General features: G+C 46.9%; 1 protein-coding gene across 3 annotated transcripts in view; it reads left to right on the forward strand.

Moving 5' to 3' along the window:
- MAN2C1 (mannosidase alpha class 2C member 1) overlaps positions 1-26,780 on the forward strand; it is a 389,693-nt gene that overhangs the window by 336,058 nt on the left and 26,855 nt on the right. For all 3 annotated transcript variants that reach the window (XM_078685096.1, XM_078685097.1, XM_078685098.1), the window contains 3 exons: positions 7,776-7,932; positions 19,305-19,448; positions 23,163-23,272. In XM_078685096.1, the coding sequence (XP_078541222.1) occupies positions 7,776-7,932; positions 19,305-19,448; positions 23,163-23,272 (411 nt within the window). The remainder of the gene's footprint in view (positions 1-7,775; positions 7,933-19,304; positions 19,449-23,162; positions 23,273-26,780) is intronic.

Here is a 26,780-nt window from a genome sequence, read left to right on the forward strand (position 1 = left end):
AATTTCCTCTGGCGGGGGAAAAGAGCGAGAATATGCCTTAAAAGACTACGGCTAAACAAGAAACTGGGGGGTCTAAATATGGCAGACTTCAAAACATTCCAAACAGCGTTTCTAGCAAAACAGGGGGCCTACTGGGTCCTGCCTAGCCAGGAGTATTCGCCGGTTTGGCTTAGTATAGAGAGAGACATACTATGCAACCTGGATCCAATAGCGCTCCTTACAATCAACAAACAGGCATAAGTGGCAAACCCAATACTCAGAAATACTAGAAATGCCCTTCTAAAGGTAGACCAAAAAATGGAGCACAGCGTGAGAAACTTAATGTGGGAATCACTCTGGGCAAACACAAAGATAAAATACAGGGGGAAACCACTCTCCATAGATACATGGAAAAGCCTAGGTATCTCATACCCGGCGCAGCTGGAGGAGGGGGGAAGCATGCTAAAAACAAATCACAATCTACCAGATATAGAACTATACAACTTCCTTAAAATCAAAACAGCCGTGGCCAAAGCGAAACTATGAAAGCACAAACCCTCAATCATCCAATACTTGACAAATATCAACAGAATAGGCCACCAGGTATCACATTTATACAGATTACTACACCCCAGCTCCTCCAAACTCAACGACAAAATGATCACTTACTGGGAAGAGCAACTCGGCTCTACTCTCAGCGAGAAAGAACGCGACCTCCTCTGGGCCTCCCCCTCACAAAACAAAGTCTCCCCGGGTTTAGCGCAGACTAAATTCTGGCTCCTACACAAAACATACTGGTCCCCTGCTCGTCTGGTGACTCTGGGCCTGAGGGAGAACGACAAGTGCTGGAACTGCGACAAGGCTAATGGAGACCTGGCACACCTTATCTTCCACTGCCCCAAAGTAAAAAAATTCTGGGAAAAAATATTCACCTTCATTAACAAAACCTTGGGATGCACACTAAAAGCTGATTTCGCCACACTTGCCACTGCTTTCATGACAACAGAGCTACACTCACAGCAAGATAGAAACCTGCTGGATCTCCTACTAACAGCAGCATTCAAAATAGTACTCACCAAATGGAAGGACACTTCCAAGACAACGTTCAAGGGGTGGCTCAACTGGGTGACTTTCCTCTGAGGCACTGACAACATCGCCCTGCGAAACTCACCATGGAGACAACCCAGCAGGGGGAGGTGGTCGGCCTTGAACAAGCTCCTAGACCCATACGAGCCGCCATGAATAAGTACTATCTACTCCAACAAATGGCTCTGCACCCCACCCACACAGGGCGCAAAAACCTGTCGCGCAGAACATAAAACCCTGTATGCTTCTACTTTAATTCCTATCCTTTCCCCTTCTTCCTTTCCCACACTACTCTCTTACGGTGACAGTGGATAGGGGGGCAAGCAAGGATATATACTGTGTAAATGTACCACCGGCTTCATAACCTTTGTTAGCTGCAACCCTGTAACGACAAGGCGTGATGATTATATGTTTATGTTGTAAAATAATTTTTAAAAAACTGTTTTTGCACGCAGTGCATTCTAGTCATATTTCCACGAATTAGGACAACTCTGTGATGAAGTACTGCTTGAAAAAAGCCTGAAAGAGAAGCTTGACTGCCAGGAGCTCCAACATATTTATGCATACACTCTGCTTCTGAAGAGTCCATTGTCTCTGAATTGTTAGGTTACCCATGAGCACTCCAAAACCTGTGAAGAAGGAATCCTATGTTGATGGGCACCTGCTTCCGGGGGTCTAAAAATAACCAGGACAGTGAACTTTTCAGTTTGTGCTTAACTCTCAGCTCTACTGCGCAGGATCCTCCTACTTTCCAATCTATAGCAGACCCTAATGCAAACTGCATTGCTTCCAAATCGATCTTCTTAGTTTCTTTATCAGAGGCAGGATGTTGCCTGTTTCCTGCATAAGAACCTCTTCCTAGTAGTATGTACCACCCAGAGTCAGGGCGTACATGCTCACAGATAGAAAGCTGGTCTTGTGGTGCTGGTTTGAACTTTTTCTTGACATATGGTGTAACTACCTTAGTCTGCAGTGTCCTTAAAGCATCCCATTAACATTATCTTTAACATTGGTGAAAACTTGGTGTTCGCCGTGTTTAATAAAGTCTGTATTAGAACGTCATCCTCTTCCCCTTATGCATTAAGAGGAACCCTCTGTTGTGCCGCCATCTTAACAGTGAGTGCATAGAAGAGAGAAGTGTTATCAGGTGGAGAGGCTTTAACTGGTTACTGCTCTAAGGCTGTGTCACTCTGAGTGCCTTCCTGTTGGTCAGTTGGCCTGGCTACTGGTATATGTGTGTGATGGCTCATAGGAAGGAACCTCGTCAGAGTCTGAATATGTACTGACTGTGGTTACATTGGTGGTAGTAAGGTAGTTGCAGTATCAGGCTTTATTTTCTTACGTTTTGGAAAATGTCTAATCTCTTCGGAAACGGCCTACTCAAATGTCAGAGTTTTTCAAGAACGATTGCTGTGTCTTGTGGTGGTCTGGCAATGGTATCATCCATGTCTGAATCAATGTGTATTGTTCTTCGCCCTACATCTGGCATCCTGTTCGGCGAAGCGCTTGTGTGCCGAATGCTGAAGAGTTGCTTGGCTTTGATGCCAGTTTCAACATTAAAGCACTATAGACTCATCTTGGCTCCAAGAATCTTTCCCTCAACCTCGGGCTTCCTCTGTTGTTGAGGGTACATTTGTCAACTTCTCTTGAATACTGTGAGTGGTGCTGACTGCCAAGCCTTTTCCAGACTGGTTCTTTGGACAAGACATGACACTTACAGGCCCATTCCTCTCCTTGGAGTCGGGGCCATGTACAACATCAACCGTCACATGGTGGAGCCTCAGAATGAGTTTTGTGGCCAGAGGTGCTGTGGTCAGTCCTCAGTGTTGACCCCTGAGATTCATGGCACAGTCTTTGTCCTCGGTGTGGGTTTTGTCAGGGGTCCTAGTGATTCAGCTTGTCCTAAGTTGGCGTTTTCTGCAGATATAAAAGTGGACTCCACTCCCTTTGTTCCTGTGGTGTACTAGACCTGTCTCCAGTTTTGTCATCAGACTAGAAGCCCTTGACCTCCTTCGTGCCTCCTTGCTCCTCCTGGCCAGACATCCACCCAGTAGTGTCCTGGTACCGCATCTCGGAATAAGGCACCCACCAGCTGTCTTGTCAGTGCTGGATAGTTTTCTAGAACCAAAAGGTATTGCACACGTAACAGGCAAGATTTGTTCAGTCTTTTAGTAAACGGAGGTTACAGACCTAGCGCTGGTTTTCGCAAGAAGGTCAAAACTCATGCGTCATATTCTGCATAATCTCATCCGTCAAACGAGTTAGTCTCATGCAACCAACTCCTGATTTTTTAACTCAGTGAATGATATTACAGTCAGTCATGTCAATCCTTATCATCCTGGTTGTCCAGCCTTGAAGTATTTCTATTTGCAATGATAATGGAAAACTCAAAGCATGTTCAAGTACAATGGCAGTGAAAACACAATCTGAGGTGAAGTGTGTGTCCTGGTGCATTGTGAGTATCAGGGGATTTATCAGTGACCTCAAAACAGAAACTCTTTCTTTGAAGAAAAATCATTTAATATTCTTATCCCAGATGACAGTAGTGTGCATAGCATATGATCTGCAGTTACACATGCTATAAACACTTATTAACCCATATGTGAACACTTGAATAATAAATACTTCTTTATGTCAGAGAGACTTTCAGACAAAAACTGCTGCTAGATCTCTGACTCCAGGCACTCCTCCTCTTGTCCACTCCAATTCCATTATGAAAACATCCACCATCTTGGAGCCATCCTGGAAAACAGTGAATATTCCTTCATTCAAATCCTTATTCCACATTTTTTGGGTATCTACCCTACTGGGATGAATGACATTGAATACTTTCATTTCGAATCAAAAATAGATAGGAAAGTGCTATGAAAATGCCACAATACGGTACAATGCAATAGTAATACGTATATGTTGCAAATCTAAATTCCAGTCTATGTATAAGAATTCTACATGAGATTCTGGAGAACCAGTTGAGCCAGTGCTGAGATGATATGCTAATTTGATCGTAGTCAACGTTGACAAGACTAAGTTCATGGTCTTGCACAGAAGTAAATCGGTCAAAGCAAGAGTAGAAATAAATAATGTGCCCCTTGAACAAACCGATTCTTTTACATACTTAGGGGTTACAATAGGCAAAAAACTAAATTGGAAGCCACAGATGGATTTACTGATGGTAAAGCATACCCAATTAGTGGGGGACCTCCTAAAAGAACATGTCACTCACTAAACCAGTCGCTCCGGTTATGGCTATTTATCAAGGCAAGGTCAAAGCTTCAATAATTTACAGAGCCGAACTTTGGGGATTCGAAAATTCATCACATCTAGTCCAAGCACAGAATAAGTTTCCAAGGGCTCTGACTGGTCTCCCGCAGTCCACTCCACTAAGGCCGTTATTGATGGATCTGGGGTGTATGTTTTTTGAAGAGGCAGCAGGTTTTAGACCTCTTGCCTATTGGCGACGGCTTTGGACTACCCCTGAGTTGGCTCCTTATGCGCAGGCACTTAAGTATATCAAAGATACAGATAAATCCAATAAAATTCCATGGTTACGTAAGATTAAGGTAACTCTATCGGACATGGGCCTTAACCATCTATGGCTGGACCCTGAAGGGAATTCTTTCCCCTCAAAAATGGAGTTTAAGGCTCTATACAGGGAGTTGGTTTGGCAGTAGATGTTTTCCAAGGTGAATGGAGACTCCCTATCAGGCCTCTTTATGGAATACAAAATGGAATATAGATTTGAGGCTTATTGGGACACCATCACCAGTTTTGGGGACAGGAAGCTTTACCACCAATTTAAAAGAAGCCTCCCCATAAAATTGTTCACCAAAAACTGGGGGACTGATTTAGATTTATATTGCCACACTTGCTCTTGTGTGGAAGATATCTTGCTACACATACTTTTTGTTTGCCCTGCTTATAAGGCATCTCGTAGGAAATGGCTTAAGCCAGCTTGTGCACAAATGGGAAGAAGATCCTCCCAAATGGCTTTGCGCATCTTAAAGTCTGACACCAGAGACGTCCTAGTTGTTGCTTCTGGAACTGGACTTGGACCATTAGAAGGATTAGGATGCAGGGCATTATGTAACCATATATGTATTTTGAAACCTTTTTGCCATCTTATAATAGGTGTCTTTGAGCTTTAGTGTTGTCTCCAACTTAACTAAGTTACTAAATGCTCATAACCTGTGCCTACTTTTATCACACCCAATTGAAGTTCCATCTTACAGTATGATCTTATCTATTTTTGATGACATAAGTTCCCCTATATGTATTTGGAACTAGATATGCAAATGGATGTTAATGAGTCTTATTTGACGTTTTTATATGTTTTATTAAGACAAATTTGTTTTAATGGTGTTTTGTACTTGTGTCTTTCATGATTGTTTATAATCGAATAAAGACTAATTGAACTGACTGAACTGACAGCTAATTTGATCTCCACTAACTTTACGACCACTCCTGTGGTGATACCACCCACAAAATCAACAAAAGGGCTTCTTTCTACTTTCTTTTACCTCTGCATGAACGCATGGAACACTCCAACCCCGGAACTTCTAGTCATTAAATTTCTCATCTGACCTTGAAGTCCATGTACCCATCTTTCACGTCCGTTCTGCCCTTGTCTAGATAGACAACGCAGCAGAGATGGAACAGTCAAAGAGTAGTTCTGATGGTACAAAGTTTGGGACCCTGTAGATTGAAGTTCGAAAACCATGATTACAGCCGAGCACCTTTCAGGTGGTCAAAATGTGGAAGGGGACATCTTAAGCAGAATGTCACAAGAAACCTTTCAGAAGGTTAAGATGGTTATCAGGAGGGTTCCAATCTCCTTCTCAAAAGTAGTGCCCAATTCCCATTTGAATCAGCCATATCTCTTCAAATCGTGGATGTGGTGGCTTTCATGATATCACATAGATAAGATGAAAGAGAATACAAAATGCATACAACAGTTTGTGAATCATCACTAACATTAAAATAATCCATTGTGAGATGGATTGTTTTGTGTGTAACCATCAGTTGCTAACAAATATCCTTCCAGGAAAACAAAAAGTTCAGTTCACTAGGACCAAATCTGCTACTCAGTTGAGAAATGTTGCCTTTGGTGAGATTGGCAAATCTGCATCTCTAGTTTCTTCTGTACTTTTATCAGTGCTTGCTGTCTTAATGAGCTCATTGTTAGGGAGTTGAATTGCAATTCTTGTGTTTTTAGATGATCAACGAAGGTTGTAGAAAAGGTGAATTTACTTGCTAGTAATCCTAGTTGTCTATTAAGGAATCTTCTTTGGAGTCTTAAGGAGCCCACTTTCCAGTACCGTAGTATTGATTTAAGGATTAGGATTCTCCCATCGTGTTAAAATGAACTGAGGGCTCGACTGCCACAGCTTAGCATTGTGAAACAAATAAGCTTCTGACTCTCTTAGAGGATTGTTCTTCTCTTGCTCTTTAAAGCTGCTGTCGATGTTGTACAATTCTTTAACGTTTCCTTTAATTTTTTGCATTTAAAAATTAATTCTATGAGCTAGTTTAATTTCTCATTGTATTTTGCCTCTTCATAGAAAGCAAATTTAACACTGTTCAGATGATGTTGTAGTTATAGGCATTAGTTAAAACAAACAGTTTCTTATGTTTTAGTTTTTTTGGTAGAACATTTTTCTCTTGTAAAAGGGATTACGGAACATGTAAATGTTTCATGTTGATGACCTCAAAAAATAGTTCCATGATGGAGGGCTAGGATTGTAAACGAGTAGCATTCCCTTATAATGTGTTCACTTAAATCTGTTGTTTCTCGGGTATTAATGATGTTATTATTACCTAACTAGTGATGTTCATTTTAGCTTGATAATTGTAATCTGTCCGTTGGAAAGTCAAGAGTTTGAAGCTACAAGACATATATTTACTCCACCTTCCTTTTTAAAACATCATCATCTTGCAGTGTCTCTAATATCGCCTTCTGCCATAACCCATTTGCACAGATGCTAAAACCATTGACTCAGAACAGTCTCACTGCATGATTTTCAGATCATTTTTCATTCATGTTTGGTCTTTGCTGATTTTTTAATAGCTGAGTGAACCCTTCCTGGATTTTAACCAGTAGTTGTTAGCTTCCAACTAACCCTTCTTCCCACTAAAGTATGAGATAACTAGTGTGATGATTTCATGCTGTTACTAGGAGGTTTGATGTGGTATCATGAGGTAACAAGGTCATAGTATTGCTACTATTTACCTTTAACTACAACTAAGTCTTGGTTGGTTTCATAAACGCAAGATGGCTGTGAATGGATCTGAGTTGAATTGGAAGAGTGTTCTACAGCTTAGACCTTAGGAAGCTATGCATGCATCCTAGGTCCCTACAATCTGGGGAAGGCAGTCACTGGTGTACAGTCATGCTCAGTCAATGGGATCTACTGTTCATGTCAGGGCAGGCTTGCTAGTTTTCCTAGTTGATTTCATGTTTTTGTGACATTACAAATCTGGTTTCCAGTATAGGATCTCAAGAGCCCAGTCGGAACACTACATAAGCTGCCCATCTGCCTCACACCCGCAGCGGGGGCGGGGCTGAGGGACTTGTCTTGAAATGATACCATTAGTGAAATTCATTTCTCAAAAGATGTGGTTCTATCTCACAAAAAGTAATCAGGCCAGAGTGTCCATGTGCATATCACGCCTGTTTCACCTTTTATTGAATCATTTTCTTGTCTTTTTTTCAGAACATCCATCACAACCCCTCTCAGCCCCCTGGAGATAGCTTGCCCTGGAGGCCTACGGGGTAGTGTGAAGTTCTCTGTGCAGATCAGTAATAAGAGCTTCATTCGTCAAGAGTTAATTCTGGATGCCGAGTGCCCATTTCTGAGATGTCAAACTGAGGTTTGTCAGGCCTTAACTTTTGCACTTTTTTAGGTCTCGTAGGAGAGAGACCTGTAGCCATCGCCACAGCTTTGGGGGCAAAGACGTGCACTCGTTGCATTTCTTGCAATGCAACGTGTGCATATCTTGGCGATTTCCTTTCGGGAGCGCGTGGCGCCATATGGTGGCGCCATATTGTCGCAGGCTCCCGAAAGGAGCTCCCCCCTGCTGCCACTTTCACTGCCGCGCGGCTATACTGCCGCGCGGCCAATGCTTGTGTTTAAATGTTGTGTCAATCTCTTCCTATCCCCGACCCACTTATGTGTGCCTGTGCCTTTAAATGAAGGCTGCGGTGATTGACGTTGATTCTTTGTGCTGGTTTGTTTCCTGCGCCCTCCTCCCCTGCATGCCTGCAGGGGTACTTAATCTTCCCGTGGCGATCCCCGAAGGCGAGGGCAACAGTCGCCCACTGGCCCAGCTGATAGGAATTTTTTTTGTCAATGAAGAGGGCAATCTATCAGCTTCGGTCATGGTGTGACAGGAAATAGTTATGAGGGCAGATCTCATGTAGTTTACAGCAAAAAGCGCCGCATGCAGAAAGAGTGCACTCAATGACTGAAATATACCGTATGCAAAAATGCTCTTTTTAAATAATATTTGGTGCTCGTGTTATTTTAGGGGTATCCCCGCTGCTCTACAAGGCAAGATCATTTTGTACTAATATCTACAATGCTTGAGAAGCATTAAACTGCCTTTTCTCTGGTGAAAGCGATAACCCATATGGACATTACAATTGTCGCATGGGAGATCGCGCAATAAACAGACCACGCAGTGTGTAAGCGTAAAAGGCCATTTATTAGACCAGGCTGCGTAATCTGTACAAACCATAAACATCAACAAGTAAATAACATCAAACCCCCCACTCATACTCCCCCCTCATTCGTTTCACCCGTTCCTGCCTCATCACAAAGCCATACAAGCTCCATCATACCTTATTCCTGCCCATCAGTCACTTGTCATCCAGCCCGCTCCTTGCGTCCTTCCAGTCATGCCTCTATCCGCCCTTCGAACTCCCCCCCCCAAGGGATGGGTGTGCCCGCTCTTGACCCCCCTGTCCCTTCCAAGTACCGCCTAAAGCAGCTCTGGCCTAAACTGGCAACGCCTAGGACCTACCCAAAACCGCACCTCCAACTGCCGGGTGGGTGGGTGGCCTTTCTTTTCCCTCCCTATGGTGCCAGGCGCAGGAAGAGGAAGTTCCCTTCCTCCCCTGCGCCTATATACCCACCCCCTAACTCCTCCCCTTCCCCTGCCTGTCCTATCATGCGCGAAAGACCCCGGGGGAAGACTAGTCTGCGACTGTGCTTCCCCCGGGGCCCGGCATCGCGCAATAAACAGACCACGCAGTGTGTACGCGTAAAAGGCCATTTATTAGACCAGGCTGCGTAATCTGTACAAACCATAAACATCAACAAGTAAATAACATCAAACCCCCCACTCATACTCCCCCCTCATTCGTTCCACCTCATTACAAAGCCCTACAAGCTCCATCATACCTTATTCCTGCCCATCAGTCACTTGTCATCCAGCCCGCTCCTTGCGTCCTTCCAGTCATGCCTCTATCCGCCCTTCGAACTCCCCCCCCCAAGGGATGGGTGTGCCCGCTCTTGACCCCCCTGTCCCTTCCAAGTACCGCCAACCAGGGAACCCCCTGTAGGGCGGTTCCCTGCCCCACCCCCCCGACCTAGGTTAGGCCGCCCGCACCATCACATCCGCAATCATTCCCTGACACACCAGATATTCCCATTCCACAATTTGCTCACAACGTCACGCATCTCCATCATGTACCAAGCATTGCCCAGCTGTGACAAGTGCACTCCCTCGTCCCTAAAAGCCAAAGGTTCCTCCAGTCGAATCCCTCCATGAGCAATCACTTTAATGTCCTTGTCAGTACAGTATAGTCTCATTGCCCTGTTGAGCTTCCGTCGTGCCTTTTCGATCACCCCATGTTTCATCGCCCCTCTCCACACTTTCCTGGGGACTAACTCAGTCCAGGCAATGCAGGTCCCCGCAAGCCTAGATTTCAGCACCTCCAAATCCCTCTGCATGAGCTGTAAAAGCGCCAAACCAGACAGCTGCACCAGATCATTTTCGCCAAGATGTATTATCAGCAAATCAGGGCATCCCCTCTGCGGGACCATCTTGGCGAGCCGGGGCAGTAGTGCCCCCCCATCGCATGCCGCCCTTGCCCCACCATTGTACCTCGTGCAAGTGTCCTTTCAGTCCCAGGTTACGGCCGTAAACCTGTCGCTCAGCATATTTGGACGCCCAATGCACGAAGGAGTGCCCAACAATCCAAGTCACCGTCTTTTTTCCCGGTCCACCCACGCAACCTACGAAGAAAAAGATGTTAGAACAAGAACAACAACCATGAAACAACCAACACCCTACCTGGGACCATCTCATTTCCTCACATACCTCTCACAACAACGGGACTTCCAGCGCCCAATCCGCCGAATCCTGTCCCAAGACCACCCCAACCGGGCCGCAGCTGTCGCAGCCCCAATTCTAAAGGAGTGAGTCCCGAAACCAGACGCATCCAGCCCCAATCGCCGCAAAGCCTTGCGCAACACCGCCAACAATTGGCCCGCCGTCAACCTCGCGCCTGAAGCGTGACAAAAGATCTCCCCACGCGCCACACTCGCCGTCCCCAGGAAAGTCCGCCATTCAAACACAGGGCACACAGGCCCGCCCTCCGTCTCATTCAACCATACCCACTTACCTCTGCCCAACTGATCAGTCTTCGAGCACCGCAACCAAATACCCAGGCGACCACCGTCCACCCGGACGTCTTCAAACAACCTGCCAGCCATGCCCCTCGTACCCAGCAGCTCAGACACCCTAAACGCCCCAAAAAACATCCACACCATGCACAAACGGAAAAGGCCAACCTCAAACAGGTCATAACAACAGTCCGGCAACACCCCAACCAGCCGAACCAACAACTCAAAAGTAACCGCCTCCCGCAGCCTACCCCCCCCCCCACTCCTGCATTCCCTACCCCAACCACGCAACATCCTGCTCACAATCACATCTTTGGTCGGGTCAAAACCCAGAAACAAGGCACAGTAAAAGGATATCCCCGCCAATTTACCAGAAATCGTAGCCGCAGTCAAGCCCCTGTCAATACAGTCCAGCACAAAACGTCTCAGTCCCTGTTTCACCACAGACTCCACACAAACAACACCATCCTGCCCCCAACCCATGAAAACACTGAATTCAGACCATGCCAAGCGATACGTCCTCCTTGTCGTGTCTGCAACAGACCCCTCCACCAGGCCAATCATCCTCACTCCCCCAAGGCCCAGATGCCGGCTGGCAGCTCGGTCTTGCACGCATCCGCTCCTGGCGCCAGGTGCCTGAACCGCTGCCACTGTGAAGGAGACAAAGCATCCGCAATGTCATTATTCGCCCCAGGGACATGCTTCGCCCGAAACACCACATTCAACCACAGACAAGCCAACATGAACCTCCGCAACAGACGCAGCACTCTCAGGTCCCTCGCCCTCTGACGATTCACCAGGTCCACCACCGTCATGTTGTCCACATGGAAAAGCACAGATCTGTTCCTGAATTCCCCCCCCCCCACACCTCCAAGGCCACCAGCAGAGGAAAAAACTCCATGAAAGCAATGCTCCGTCCCTGGGTGAGCCAGTGAGCCGGCCAGCTCTCCGCACACCACCTCCCGTCCCAGAAAACACCAAACCCCGCTGACCCAGCCGCATCAGAGAAAATTTGGCATTGCCAGACCGCCCTCTCCTCGTCACATTCCAGTGGCACACCATTGAACTCCTTCAGGAATGCAATCCAGGTCCTTAGATCAGCGCGCACTCCCATGGAAACCCTGACCCTGTGATGTGGGAGTACTGCCCCCGACATGGCCATGCCGAGCCGCCTACAGAACGTCCGCCCTGCTCTCACCACTCTACAAGCAAAGTTAAGGAAACCAAGGAGTTTCTGAACCGCCCTCAAAGGGATCCGCTTTTCCTCAACCGCCCATTCCAAACAAGCCAGGATTTCCGCCACTTTGGCCGCGGGAAGGCGCGCTAGCCACTGCACTGAGTCCAGCTCGATCCCCAGGAATGTCAAACAACAGCTGGGACCAGCCGTCTTCTCCGGTGCCAGAGGCACACCGAAATGAAGGGCCAGTTCTTGGAATCGCGACAGGGCCCTGCCGCAATCCCCGGAAGCCGCCCTCCCCAGGAAGAGGAAATCATCCAAGTAGTGGGTAACCTCACGGCACCCACTGACTCCCACCATGGCCCACTGCAGGAAAGTGCTAAATAGTTCAAACAGCGCACAGGAGATGGCGCACCCCATGGGCAAAACTTTGTCCACGTAGATGGCCCCTCCGAACTGCATTCCTAAGAGCGAGAAATCCGCCGGATGAATGGGCAGCAGGCGGAAGGCTGACTTGATGTCACATTTCGCCAACTCAGCTCCAGCACCACACACCCTCACCAGACGGATCGCATCGTCCACCGACGCATAGAGCACCCTAGAATCTTCCTCTGCAATGAAATCGTTCACTGACTGCCCCTCCGGCCACGACAAATGGTGTATCATCCTAAACTCCCCTTCCTCCTTCTTCGGCACCACACCCAACAGAGAGATGATCAGATCGTCCAAAGGCCAGTCAGTAAACGGGCCAGCCACCCTTCCTTCCTCAACCTCCTTCCTTAGCTTAGCGCCCACCACATCAGGCAACTCCTTTGCAGAGCGCAAGTTGTCAGCCCAACGTCGCTCCCTGGGGCCCTGATAGCCCACTCGGAAACCCTCTGTGAAACCCCAGAAAAGTCGCGCCGCCGCCTCCTGATCCGGGTAGCACGAGAGCCACGGGGCCATCGCCTCCACCCTAACTGGTGTAGGCGCCCTTCTGACCAGGGTGGCCCCGCCCTCGGGCGTTCCTCCACTGTTCCGACGGCGTGGCAAGTGTGAGACACTGAGTGAGAGCATGTTTTCCGCCGCATTTCGAGCACTCATGCTTGAACTTACAGGGGTACCTGGAACAGTACCCCTTATTATAGCTCCAACATGCCCCTGTGGAATATCCTCCCGGCTTAGTCTGTTGACCCGAAACGATGGTGCTGGGCACTGCGCCACCCCCCGCCCCACCGTGGGCGGGACGCGGTGGAAAGGACCGATACACCACCGGTAAGCCGCTAGCCGTGTGTGGATGCAGTGGAGTGCGTGGACGCCATCCACTGCACCCAGAGTTCCTGATCCACCTCCCCCCAGCTCTTCTCCGGATTCGCACTGACCTTGGCCCTAAACTCCTCGTCATAACTCAGCCAAGCAAATCCCCCAAACTGCATCTGAGCCTTGCAAATGATGTCCATGTACTTGAACAACGCAATCGCCCTGTCCAGATACTTTTCACAGTAGATACTAGCATAAATCAAGAACGCTGAAGTCCAGTTCTCCATTGTCACAGGTACCCTGGGGCGTCTAGTCAGCTCCCACTCTTCTTCCTTCGATCCCTCCTTAGCCTGCTCCTCCCTATGGAGCAACTTAAACACATCCACGAATTCGTGCCTCCAAATCCGTGCCCTGAGTTTCTCGGAGAGATGTGAGCCCAATGGCATCGCCAACCCCATGTACGGCATTTTCTTCGGGACCTTCACCCCATTCTCTTCCTTACCGTCCCCCTTATCCGTCTGCACCCCCGTAGTCACTGACTTACCGTCCACCTTCTCACCATCCTCAAGTGGACCGCCCGATGGCATCGCTGGCTCCCTGACCGACCCGTCTCCCACTCCCACCGACCTGCCGGTCCTCTTACGCCCCTCCCCCCCCAGGAACCGTCCTCCCAAGCAGCCCACCAGGAACCCTCACCTGTGAGTGCTGAAGTCCATTCCCTCGGCCGTCCTCGGGGCACCGCCACCTGGACCGCCGCCGTCCCAACTTTGGTCTTCGTCACCACCGAGGCCTGTAAAACACCAATGTCGCCGCTGTCCGCAGCGCCCCCAAAGCCCGCTGCGTCATCCCGCACCTCCCCATCTTCCAACTCATCACTCTCATCACCATAGTCCAGCTCAAGCACCGGTTCCGGATCCAGACGCACACTCTCCACCTCTTTCACCGCCCTCTCCACACCCTTCTGCACACCCCCCCGGCCACGCGCTCCAGGCACACCACGCGCCGCAGGAGCCCGAGCCCTCGGTGGAGGGACAGCCGCCGCAGACTGCCCTGCTGCTTCAGTCCTGCGTTTTGGAGCCGTCTTGCGCCCCGCCAGGCACCCCCGGGCGCTGCCGACAGCCGCCGGCTTGGATCCCCACCCGCCCCTCAGGTCGCTCCAACCTGAGCGGGCCCCAGCATCATCGGGCCTCAAAGCCGTCCTGGCCGTCCCTACACCTGCCGGCACTCCTCGGGGGGTGGAAGAGGCCACCACCGCCGACTTGGCCCTGACTCGCCTCTGCTCTTCCTCCCGTTCCACCTCCCTTTCCTCCTCAGAGGTCGGGGTAGGGGGCCCCTCAATCTCATGGCTCCACACCGCCCCCACCCCTGCCCCAGACTGCTCCGCCCATCTCGCCTCCCGGATCTGCTCCATAACCCGCTCCTGTCTGGCCCTGTCCTCCCATGACATAGAGCCCCAGATCATAGGGGGCGGGGGCGGGCAGTAGCCAACAAACTCGGCCCCCTGGGGGACAAAACCCACCGGGACCGGACCCAGGGACTAGCCCCTCCCATCGCCCAGGGGAGCAGGCACCACCGACCCACCCGGGCCCTCAGGGGCCCCAGCCGACCCCCGCCCAACCAAGGCAGGAGTGGGCGCCCTGGAACTGACGGACAGGTCGAGGGGGGCACCATCCCCCCGTTCCCCAGCCGCCGACACCGCCCCCTCCCCGCAGGCCCTCCCGGCCGAGAGGTCCTCCGGCTGACCGCCTTCCCCAGTGACCCCAGGCACCCCACCGGCATCCCCAGACAACCCAGGCGCCAAAACCTGCCTCTCACCCTGACCTACCCCCCCTTCCTCCCCCTCCGTCACTACACACCGTGTGAGCACATGGCCCGAGGGGCCTGCACCCCCCATAGCAGCTCCCGAGGCCCCCGGCACGAATTTGAGGGGAGGGAAGGCTCGCGGGGGCAGGCTCTTACGTTTCCCGCCCCTCGCAGAGTCTCTGGGCGCTCCGCCCCCCCTCCGCTCCAGCTCGTGCTCCCGCGTGTCAGGCTCGTCGTCCTGACACGCTAGTACCGCCGCGCTGACCCTCGCCGAGGCAGCGCGTGTACCCCTCGTAGCCCCCTCCCAAGCCTGACCTAGCACACCAGGCTGGAGCAAGTCCTCACGGCCGGCCCTGGCCAGCAACAGCAAGGCCGCCCGGACCTCGTCGGCCGAGACGCCCGACATCGTGCCAAACCTCACGCTTCCGGCGTGAACTGGAAACCGGCTGCCGTGAGACAGCCACCCGACGCAACAGCAACAGGCCCAGGCCACTACTCTACTGCACAAAGCACCCTAACACTATCCCTACACTAACCTCTCCTTTCTTTTCCCTCCCGATGGTGCCAGGCGCAGGAAGAGGAAGTTCCCTTCCTCCCCTGCGCCTATATACCCACCCCCTAACTCCTCCCCTTCCCCTGCCTGTCTTATCATGCGCGAAAGACCCCGGGGGAAGACTAGTCTGCGACTGTGCTTCCCCCGGGGCCAGGCATTGCCTGGGTTGAGAAAGGGAGGAAAATGAGTATTGCAACAATATAACGTGCAATGACTTGCATGGCAACTAACAACATGACAAGTATGAGGAAGAAAGACAAAAACTCAGATTTGCGTACTGAAAAGAGGACTGACTGTATTGTCTGCATGTCTCCTAATTCTAAGTGGAAAGCCCGGTCCGGGTTTTGCAGAGAATCGGAGCGCCAGAAACGCCAGAAGGCCAGAGCACCAGCCGTGTTACCCGAGCTGAGCTAGAGCTCCAGGAGGCCGTCGCCGCCCCCCTAGCCCCCCTGCTCTTGCTGATCTTGACTTCACAAAAGGCGCAGCGGGGGACCAAAGTGTTGCCGCCTGAACTTGAAAGGCCACAGGCCACGGCCCGCGGCTCTCCCGGCTGCAGCGGGAGATCAAAAGTGCCGCCCGAGCCTTCCCAGTCTTCCTGGTTCCAGTCTTTCCACCTTGGGTAGGGCCAGTGCTTTAAATGGGTAAAAATAAGTGCAGGTACTCATTAAAATAGAGGTGTGGCAAGTGGGCTGGGCTAGGGGCGGGGCTAAAGGCAAAATATGATCATACATAATTACTTTCGTACCAGTTGCAGCACTTATTAAAACACATGAGGAGTGTGTTTCTGTAAAAAAAAAAAAAAACATTAACTCCTTACACAAGATAAAAGTCATGATGGCACTTTCACCCGAATGGTGGCTCGCACCTGATTCACAGTGCAGAGTCTGTCTAGAGACCCTGTCCTGTTAACACAGCGTGACACAAGCCCTCTCAACCCCCTGCAGTTTTGCCCATTGAAATGGGAGCTGCTGGAATCTTCGCCAGCAAATATGCAAAAGGCTGCTTCAGCCGTGTTAATTACCAGCTCCTCGGAAGCAGAGTGGCCTCTGCCCTGGAGGAGAAACCTAACCTGAGCCTGCTGTGCTGTCTATCAGGGTACCGGTACTCTCCATAGCTCCAGAGAAGTGCCGGTACTGACGGCAAAAAAAAATCGGAAGTGCCGGTACTCAGTACCGGCGAGTACCGGCCCATTTAAAGCACTGGGTAGGGCAGATTTGCGTACTGACTCGGTGAAGCCACGAGACGTAGGTGAATATGAATTCCTTGTGACCCTCAGCTGTGTAGTTGTAAGCTTATTTTAATTCTGCTGTCAAATCCTTACAGTGCTTTACCTGTACTACACCGGTAGCTCTTTCCCTGTGGTGCGGAGATAAATAGTATATATGTAGCCTTGTATTCTGGCACGGAGGTGGCACTGTGCACAAGTACCAGAAATGCGGGATGCCAAGCCAGCGTCCACCCTTTTCTACCCAGACTCTCGGTTACTGATTCTCTAACAGACTAATCTGTGGGGGCTGCAAACTGATCTTGAAGTATAAATACCAGAGGCTCCTCAAGAAGGAGACATAAAAAGTTTATTCTGTGGTACTCAGAATGTCATTTAATAATGATTAACAATTCCACTTTCCATCGGAGCACTTTCATAAGTTTTCATTCCTGTCCGTCTTCCTCTCATCTTCCAGGTACCTGTTTACAGCCTTGTGTGGGTGTAGGGTTTTGTGAGATTTAATTTGAGTAAGATGGTGAGATGTGGATGGAGTGTTGTATTCCTTGAAATGATTTGCTGTGGATTTCTGTGATGCGCATATTGTTGATGTACTATCTGGTGTTATATGATGTGGTATAATGTTCTGTGGAGCAGTATGGTATGATGTGGAGTTCGGTATGAGGATGTGTGATTTGGGGTACTTTTTTATGGCACCTTATAGTGTTATGTTGTATGGTATAAGGTGGTATATAGCATAGAATAGTGTGATGTGGCGTGATTAGTTAAGCAGGATGATGTGGTTTTGGATAGTGGTATGTGGGTCTATGATGATAGTGTGGTTTTGTTTGGTGTGTCTTAGATGCTTTGATGTCTTACGGTCAGGTATAGAATGAGGTGATATTAAGTGCTGTGGTGCTGTGCACTTTTGGATGGTATCTTATGCAATGAATGGTATTGCATGTGTATGGTATGCGTTCGCTGGATAAGTATGAGGTGCTGTGGTGTGGTATGTTGCTGTATTGTATGTGCTGCAATGTAAAATGACATGATGGAGTGATGTATGAGAGAACGTGGCAAGATCTATTGCATGAAGTATTCTCTATTCCTGGTGTTCAACGGAGAAACTGGTGTAGTGAAAAAGAGACAGTTTGCGGTTTTGGATGTTTGTAGAATGGACTGGTATAGAATTGTATGTTGTATGGGTGGTGTAACATGATGAGGTTTTTATTGTGTAGTTTGTTGTGTTGCATAGACTGATATGAAGAGATGAAGTATTGTATGACGTTGTATGGTATAATGTGGTACAGTACCTGTAATTTGACTTACTATGATGTACTCCTCTCCATGCCACATATTTCCACTCCATATAATACCACTCCATGTAACATCATTCTATTACACTCCTCACAACACAATTCAACTCCAGGTAATTCCACTACACATAAATACACTCCAACCTACATAATTACACGTCATCCCACATAATGACACTCCACACATATCCACTCAGCTCCAAAACACATAATTACACTTAAAAAAATTCAGCTCTGCAACATGCCCTATATTTACACTCCACATAATTCCACACCATGCTACACAATGCCGCACCATACAATGCAATACCACACAATTCCATACCACACAACATATTTACACTCCATAGCACATAACCACATTCCACGTAAATCTACTTCATGCCACATAGCAACACTCCACATAAATACACCCCACAATATGCCACATAATTCTGCTCAACATAAATGTCACTCATTGCCACACAATTCCATGCAACACAATTCAAATCCACACAATTCCATTGCATGGCACAAAATTCCACTCCACAACACATAATTCCACTACACACATCATGCATCCAATTTACACCACATATTTTCACACCATGTCACATAATTCCACTCAATACATGCCACTCCACGACACACAATATCACTACATATAAGTCGACTACATTTAATGCCAAGTAATTACTATCCATATAATTCCATTGCACAAGCATGCACTGAACCAACATATCTCGTAGCGGTTCACTTCAGGTCTATCAGCACAGTTTCTTTATCATAACTTTAAAAAAAATCCTAACCGCAAACACACACTCTCCTCCTTTTCTTTTGTGTCTTGTGGGTACACACACAAGCCACTTTATGCATCTATAAACTTCACTCCCCTTCATTCTCTGTCTCACACACTCTTTCTACTACTATCTAGACTTCATTCACAACTTCATACACAAACTACCTAACCCCTTCAATCTTACTTCCTATCTATTTGATACAGCTCTCACCCCTATCTATTCACCATATCACATAATTCCATTACACAAATACACTACTCGCCACCCATTTTCACCCCACACAATTGCACAACTAACAATTCAAATTCAAATTCCTTAATTCCACAACAAACATCTACTTCACTCCAAACAAAAAGCATAAGTAAAAAATAATATACTTTACAACACCAATAGTTCAAACTTTTGCAAATGCGAGACCTATTGCATTGCAAATGCTTTTTTTTGGTATTTACTTCTCATTCTCGCTAGATCTTCCTGATGTTGCAGAGCAGCTTCCTTCCCAACGTCTGCTAAAAAAGGTGCTCATTTGTCCTCTCCCGTAGGTGGAGTGGAATGAGGCCCACAAGTTTCTGAAGGTGCAGTTTCCTGTAAAGGTCAGGAGCGCCAACGCCACTTATGAGATTCAGTTTGGACACCTACAGCGGCCGACACACTGGAACACCTCCTGGGACTGGGCGCGGTTTGAGGTAAGTCGAGGAAAGGAGACGATAGAGCAGAGCAACTTATCCAGACATGCACATCTTTGTGTTATATAATTTACTTTGTGTTGTACTCTCCTAGTAATAGTTCAATCTTGTCCTACACCGTCTAATTCCCTCCTGCTTTAGGTAATTTGCTTATTTATTTCTGATTTTACAGAGTGCAAACCCAGTTGGAGAAGGACATCAGAGTACTTGTACATAAATTTGAAAAATAAATTTCACGCTCAAAACGCAGGTTTGATAGTCACACAATCTGAACTATTAAAAAAAGAAATCAGCAAGTCAAAACTCTTTTCACCTATACAAAACTTGAAAGATTGAGCAGGTTTCAAGCCTGACATAAGGTATGCATATATGGAGGGCTCTGCTGTGCATATTTAAGTACCGAGTGGCAAAACTGAGAGATGAGACTAGGATTGCCCTATGAAATGTCTGTTGCACTCCATGGTATCTGGCTCTGACTCATTAGATTAATTTAAGGCGAGAACTATTTAATTGGGACTTTAATTCAAGTGCTAACGGGCGGAAGTCATCATTGCATTACCTACAATGCAAAGGTTTAAATGTCGCAGAGCAGATCAGTCTCACATTTTCCAGATGTCAGTAGCTGAGCACCATTGAAGTGTGGGGCATAGTATCATCCGATATTACAGCTTTAGCAAGCTGATTGACGTTTATGAAGTGCTATGTATGAATGAAGAGAATGTATGCCTCTTTCTCGTGGGATTTTTCCTTGTCCCTCTTTTTACGTGTTTGCCAACTGCATTTAGTTTCTGAGTTCAATGAACTGGAGCTACATGTACAATTCTTTTGTATGGGTTTAGAGGGAATTAGTGATCTTTTTCGTTATCTATCAATTGTTTTTTTATTTAACCCCTCAATATATGCCTGCTCCGTTGTCACGTTTGTGCCTTTTTTACTTACTTTGTGCATGCAAGCTCATACATTTTATTTCGCTGATGTCTTTCTGTACCTCACCTGACCCCCTGTCTATTTTTCTTGTCTTGTGTGGCTGTTTGTTACTTCTCGCTGTTCTCCTGTCATTGCTGCTCCTTAACACACAACTTCACATTGTTCGGCCTTTATCAGTGCAATCATGCTACATCTGTCAGTTCTTTTATTTTTCCTCCCGTCCGGTTTTTAGTTTGGATTTTCAGCTTTTTGTTTGTCATCCAAGAAGGTATTTTTCTTCTGTCCCCTCTTCCAAATGTGACGAGCATTTTGTTTACTCAATTTTTTAGTCCACGCCCTATTTTTTCTTTTTAAGCTCTTGTCTAGCTTTGATCATGTTACTCAGCTATGCATTCATTACCTGGAGCAAATCACGGTGTACACAGTGAAGACCAGTGTAGTTATGCAGTCTGTTTTGCCTGAAATAGCTTCCTGGTTGGAAAAGCGGATGTGTGTGGGATTTTAAAAAAAAGGAAAGACTTTTAGTGCTTTTCTAAAAACAGAGGTGCTTAGTTTGGTGCCGATAATCAAAGGAAGGATGTTCCAAGTGTTCATGGACTCAGAAACATCTGCTTTGTTTAATGAGGCACAGTGTTTATAGGATTTGATGTTTGTGAGTGTGTATCCCAGGGTTTAGTTTAGTTGCTGAAGTTTTAAGGACCTCTCATTGAAACCAGTGTTTGGGTAAAGAGGAGGGATTTGAATTTCTTTTAGAGCCAATGAAGTGAGTTTGTGGTCAATAAGATGGAGCTGTAGTGCATTTTGCATGGTATTGATCTGCAAAACAATCAATCACAATCTTGTAAAGCGCAGCTACTCACCCTTGAGGTTCTCAAGGCGCTATGTGTGTGTGGGGTGGCTGGGTCTGCGGAGCCAGGTCTTGAGGTCCTTCCTGAATTGCAGCAGCGATGGTGATTGCCTGAGGTGCAGATGCAGAGAGTTCCAGGTCTTTTTAGCAAGGTTGGGGAAGGATCTTCCTCAAGGTGTGGCTTTGCGGATACGTGGGGCAAAGATTTAGCGCTGTTTTTTAACAGGTCACACCTTCCACTGATTACTCTACTTGGGAGATGATTAGCCTAGGGAGGGCTGTGCAGTTTCAAGGTCCTTGCTGGTACCGTATAATGGTTAACAAGGTGCCTCATCTGGAGTTTAGATGACTGTGGTCGACTCAGGCAGCCTGAGAGTGTGAGAATAGGGTAAGTTGAGGGTTGAGCAGGTCAGATCAGGGGCCTGTAAAATGGAAGAAACTTAGTTGGCCCTAACACAAATTACATGCAATGCGGCTAGTTAGAACAATCCAGACTGTGTGGAAGAAACATTTACTGCACTTATGATGGGGAGGAAAAGGAAGATACATATATACAGGTGCACCTAATTCTTTACATTCAATAAGTACATACGGCTGTTTTATACATACGTTCCTGTAGCAGGCAAGATAGCGCCACTCAGCCTGGAGAGGTGGAGCAGAAGCAGACATCCTTTTTCAGATTAAGGATAAGGCAGTCACGCCTCAGGCCCTCTCCTGCACACTGGTTGCAAGCTGAGAAGACCTCGGCATAAGGAGGTGCAGCCCAGCAGCGGATCCGCAACCAAACAAGGTCCCCTTAGAAGGGATCAGTGTCCCTTCAGCAGGCTTTGATAAGCCCTTCAATCCTCATGGTGGCTGAAAAGTTGTTACTCTTGATCAACATGCCTAGTGTTCTATCATCCTATCTAAAGTGGCTGTTTTTCCAATTATTTTAGATTAGTGACTGATGGTGATCTTAAGACCACAGTATTTAATCAACTAGTTTGATCATTTGAGGTCTTGCTCTGACATATGACCCTTAACACAACAACTAAACTCAGGAATGGAAAGATAGTGAGCGAGCCTCTGACATTTCTGGATTGGGTTTTTATTCAGATGTGTTACAATACGCTTCAAGCGCACTCAAGTTACCTTGACTGACAAGAACGCAGAAACACATGTCCGGAGATACAGTGATTTGGCTGTACTAACAATTGACAATCTCTCCACTACTTGTGAGTAATTTAAAATAACTGTAATGTTGACCTTCATCTACCATAATGCATGTGGGAAAGTTGGTGCTCATTTACCAAGCAGTATGCTCCCACCACCTTCATATCTCTAATTGTGTTGCCATTTGGTTCTCCTTGAAAGAATCAGCTTTGAGATGCTCTCCCTTATTTTATAGAGAGTAAAATCACAATCTTTCCTTTTACTACAAATGTCACCATATCCCAAACCAAAGACACATTGTGTTCTGGCCCCAAAGGATCCACCTAGTGCTGTTGAGTTTCTTTCACAATTTAGCTGACATATGAGTCCTTTTCTAGTAGGGAAATAATAAGTACTGAATTGTGTATGTGTTAGACTGGATTCCAATGAGGGAGAAGTAAGGAAACTATGAATTATTGATTGTGTTAACTAAATCAGATAGATATGTGATCCCTATCCTTTGGGTGCTGAATTCTCCACAAAATGACCAAAGTACCAAATCTTTTTATTTTCCTATTTTTTAAGATAGGTATCTTTACTTTTAGTGCAGCTGACAAAGGAATCATAATTAAAAGCGAATCTTCCTATCCACCTGCAATTATTCTGGTTAATATAACGTTAGTATATCTCGGAAGTGTGCAGTATCTCTAAAGCACTTAAGTCAAAAATGCTTTGTGAAAAAATATGTAGTCAGGTTTGCAGATGTTGTGACAACCCAGTAATCTAGTGGTGTTCCTTTCTTCCTGCAGGTGTGGGGTCATCGATGGATGGATCTATCAGAACACGGCTTTGGTGTAGCTTTGCTCAACGACTGTAAATATGGGTGCTCTGTGCATGGCAACGTATTGAGCCTCTCCCTGTGAGTGATTCTTGTGTTCATGGAATGATGGCAGTGAGGTCCATGCAGGGTATCAGTCCTCAGCAGATGCAGGGTCTCAGTCCTCAGTTGTGAGAAACTAGATTCACACATGCCAATGTTGTATTAGACAGTCTCATGCAAGATGCCTAAAGTTTGTATCTAGATCAACAATGGGGAGAGCAAGGATTTTCCACTGTGTGGAAAGGGAGGGAATTCCTGGTCCCCTAGACTTAATATATCTCAACAAAAAGAGGAGCGCCCCCTTGAGGTCAGTTACAACCTCAAAATATGTAAGGTACTATTATTGTACCCCAATTGTGGGACAACCTTTGTCCTTAGAAGACCCCTCAGTCACCAACCTAGTTGGTGACATGCTTCATCATCGGGGTCCCACCCAGACAGCCGAATGCCATCTGGGTGTGCTGCGACACCTGACTGTAAGTGGAGCTGTTTTTTGTAATTTTTTTATATGTGCAATTAACTTTAAATTGTGTGTTTAAAAGTTGACCAAAACTACTCAGTCGTAGACTTTATTCTGGAGTGATTGGGCAACGATTAAAATATAGTGGGACACTTTTGCATGATTAGGTAGGCTGTTGGTGTCAATTATAGAAGTGTACTATGATGAAAAAAGTGTTAAAATTGGTCTACATGTTTCAACCTATGTGTAATTGTAAGGTTTTCGTCGGGACCAGAGTGTGGGAGTCTGGGTGGTGTACACACCCTAAGGTGTACCCTGCCCTCGACCCCTTGAGTGTCAAAAATCACAAAAATTTGATTTTTTAAAAAAGATGTTCTTCTCCTTGTTATTCTGGAAAAAAACGTAAAGGTCTCCAATTACGGTCTTCATGGGCTTCTCTGGACTTGCCGTAGTGAGTTCCGTGGGTGTGAGCTGCCAATCGGCAGCTCACACCCACGGGGCTTCCTACGGAGAGACCGTTCAGGCTCACCGCTTTCGAATTCTCAACCACAAATCGTGGAACTCACTACGGCAAGTCCAGGGAAGCCCATGAAGCTCATAATTAGAGAGCTCTACGTTTTTTTCCAGAATAACAAGGAGAAGAACATCTTTTTAAAAGTCCCGGTTCCGAAAAACAGTCAGAAACCGTTGACTCCTAAAGACAAGACGGCACCAAAACCAATGAAGCCTGTTTCCGACGCTTCCAAGCCGACCAGAACAGCTTCCAGCCCAAAATCTTCGGTGCCGAAATCTACAAAGCCTGCTTCCAATGCCTCCAAGCCCTCCAACCAGGCCTCGACTCCGAAATAATACCTTCGGTGCCAAAAACTACGCCAAAGGACTGTACAACAACTCCTAAGGCTAAAGACAAGCCGAAAACAGGCCCGGATGCGGAAAGATCGGCGCCGAAAGCGATTTCTCAAGAAGAAGAGCTTTTTGGACCTGATCCTTTGCAAAAAAGGATATATATAGATCCAAAAACAGGACGTTTCCACTATGCCACATAGAAAGAGCAAGCTAGATACAGCACATTCAACTCCAGTGCCTGTCAAGAAGAAGGACTCTGCCACATCATGAATGCACTCTTCTTCTCCTGTACCTCCTCTTTCACCTTCTGTTCCTTTTAACATTTCACCTCAAAGTTCACCTGCTCATTCACCACAAAATTCTCCACCTCAATCTTCACCTCCACAGACACCTCCTCAGAATGAAGATAAGTATAACATAGGGGATGGGGTAGACCCAGATGAGCCCTTTCCATACCCTACTGATGTACCAGACTGGGAATATCCAAACCCACAAGATGTACCAGATATCCCTGACCCAGATACATATCCATCCAACCCATCTCCTCCTGAAGATAATATTGGGTTTGGACATCTACTTAATAGGGCTTCCATCTATCATAATGTAACAATGCACTCAGATGGGGCAGAGGAAGATTTTTTGTTAGACACTTTTGAACACTCACAAAAATCTGTTCAAATATTACCCATGATTAAAGGGGTCATTAAGCATGCCCCAGAAGTGTTTAAAGATCCTGTACGAGCTAGGATCATAAACCCAAGAATAGAAAAAAGTACAGGTCCGCTCCTGGGGATCCTGCTTACATTAAAGGACAGCTACCCTTAGATTCTCTAGTCGTTTCAAACGCTAGAAAAAGAGCAAATTCACAGACATCAGGTGAGGCACCACCTCCTGATAAGAAATCTAAAATAATAGATGCTTCAGGCAAAAGGATAGCTGCATAAGCGAGCAATACATGTCGTATAGCTAACACACAAGCCCTCCTCGCAAGATACGACAGGGCTCATTATGACCAGTTAGAAACCATTTTACAACATCTACCTGACCAATACAAGGCACAGGCAAATTACCTTATACAAGAGGGTAAGCTTATTTCAAATGCCTCAATCCAGTGCGCTCTTGATGTAGCAGATACTGCATTAGAGCAATAAACACTAGTGTCCTCCTTAGAAGACATGCGTGGCTACGCATTTCAGGGTTTAAGCAAGAGGTGCAAACAACCATCTTAAATCAACCATTCAACCAACAACAATTGTTTGGTCCAGAGGTAGACGTAGCACTTGAAAAAATAAAAAAGACACTTATACTTCAAAATCTATGGGAGCTCTGCAGTCCACTTAACCAAGAGGCTCCTTTCGTCGCAAACAATTCAACTTCCTTTAAAAACAATACGCATACATCCTCCAATAGAGGATATTTTAAAGGAGGCTACAGAGGTAATAACAATAAGGGAAGAGGTTGAGGGAATAACAACAATCGATCCTCTTCCACCACTAAACAGTGACTTCCTTCAGCTCCCCCAACAGCATACCACTCCTGTAGGGGGGAGATTAACACAGTTCCTACCTGTCTGGAATTCCATCGCAACAGACAAGTGGGTAAGACCAGATAGATTATACAGTATGGTTACTGCCTAGAGCTTACAGCTACCCCTCCAAATATACCACCCAGACAGCATCCAATGCCCACAGAACATCTGACGCTGCTCGAACAAGAGGTTCTCTCAATGCTGCAAAAAGATGCAAAAAAGTTAGTTCCATTGCAACATCAAGGAACAGGGGTGTACTCACTCTACTTCCTAATACCCAAAAAGGATGGGACACTAAGGCCAATTCTAGACTTAAGGCCTCTCAATCTGTATATACACTCAGATCATTTTCACATGACCACTTTACAACAAGTGCTCCCATTGTTGCAACAAGTCGATTTACTCACTACACTAGACCTCAAAGACGTCTACTTTCACATTCATCCTTCTCACAGGAAGTATCTCAGGTTTGTGCTACAAGGACAACACTATCAATTGTGACCCCATTAGGGGTCACAATCGCACCACGAGTGTTCACAAAGTGCCTAGCAGTAGTAGCCGCACATCTCAGAAGACAACATATCCATGTCTACCCATACTTAGACGATTGGCTCATAAAAGCCAAGTCATTCAACCAGTGTGTTCAACACACATCTCAAACAATTCAGACACTGCACAACTTGGGGTTTACAATAAACCACAGCAAGTCACAT

This window comes from Lissotriton helveticus, chromosome 3_2 (genome assembly GCF_964261635.1).
Source record: "Lissotriton helveticus chromosome 3_2, aLisHel1.1, whole genome shotgun sequence".
NCBI lineage: Eukaryota > Metazoa > Chordata > Amphibia > Caudata > Salamandridae > Lissotriton > Lissotriton helveticus.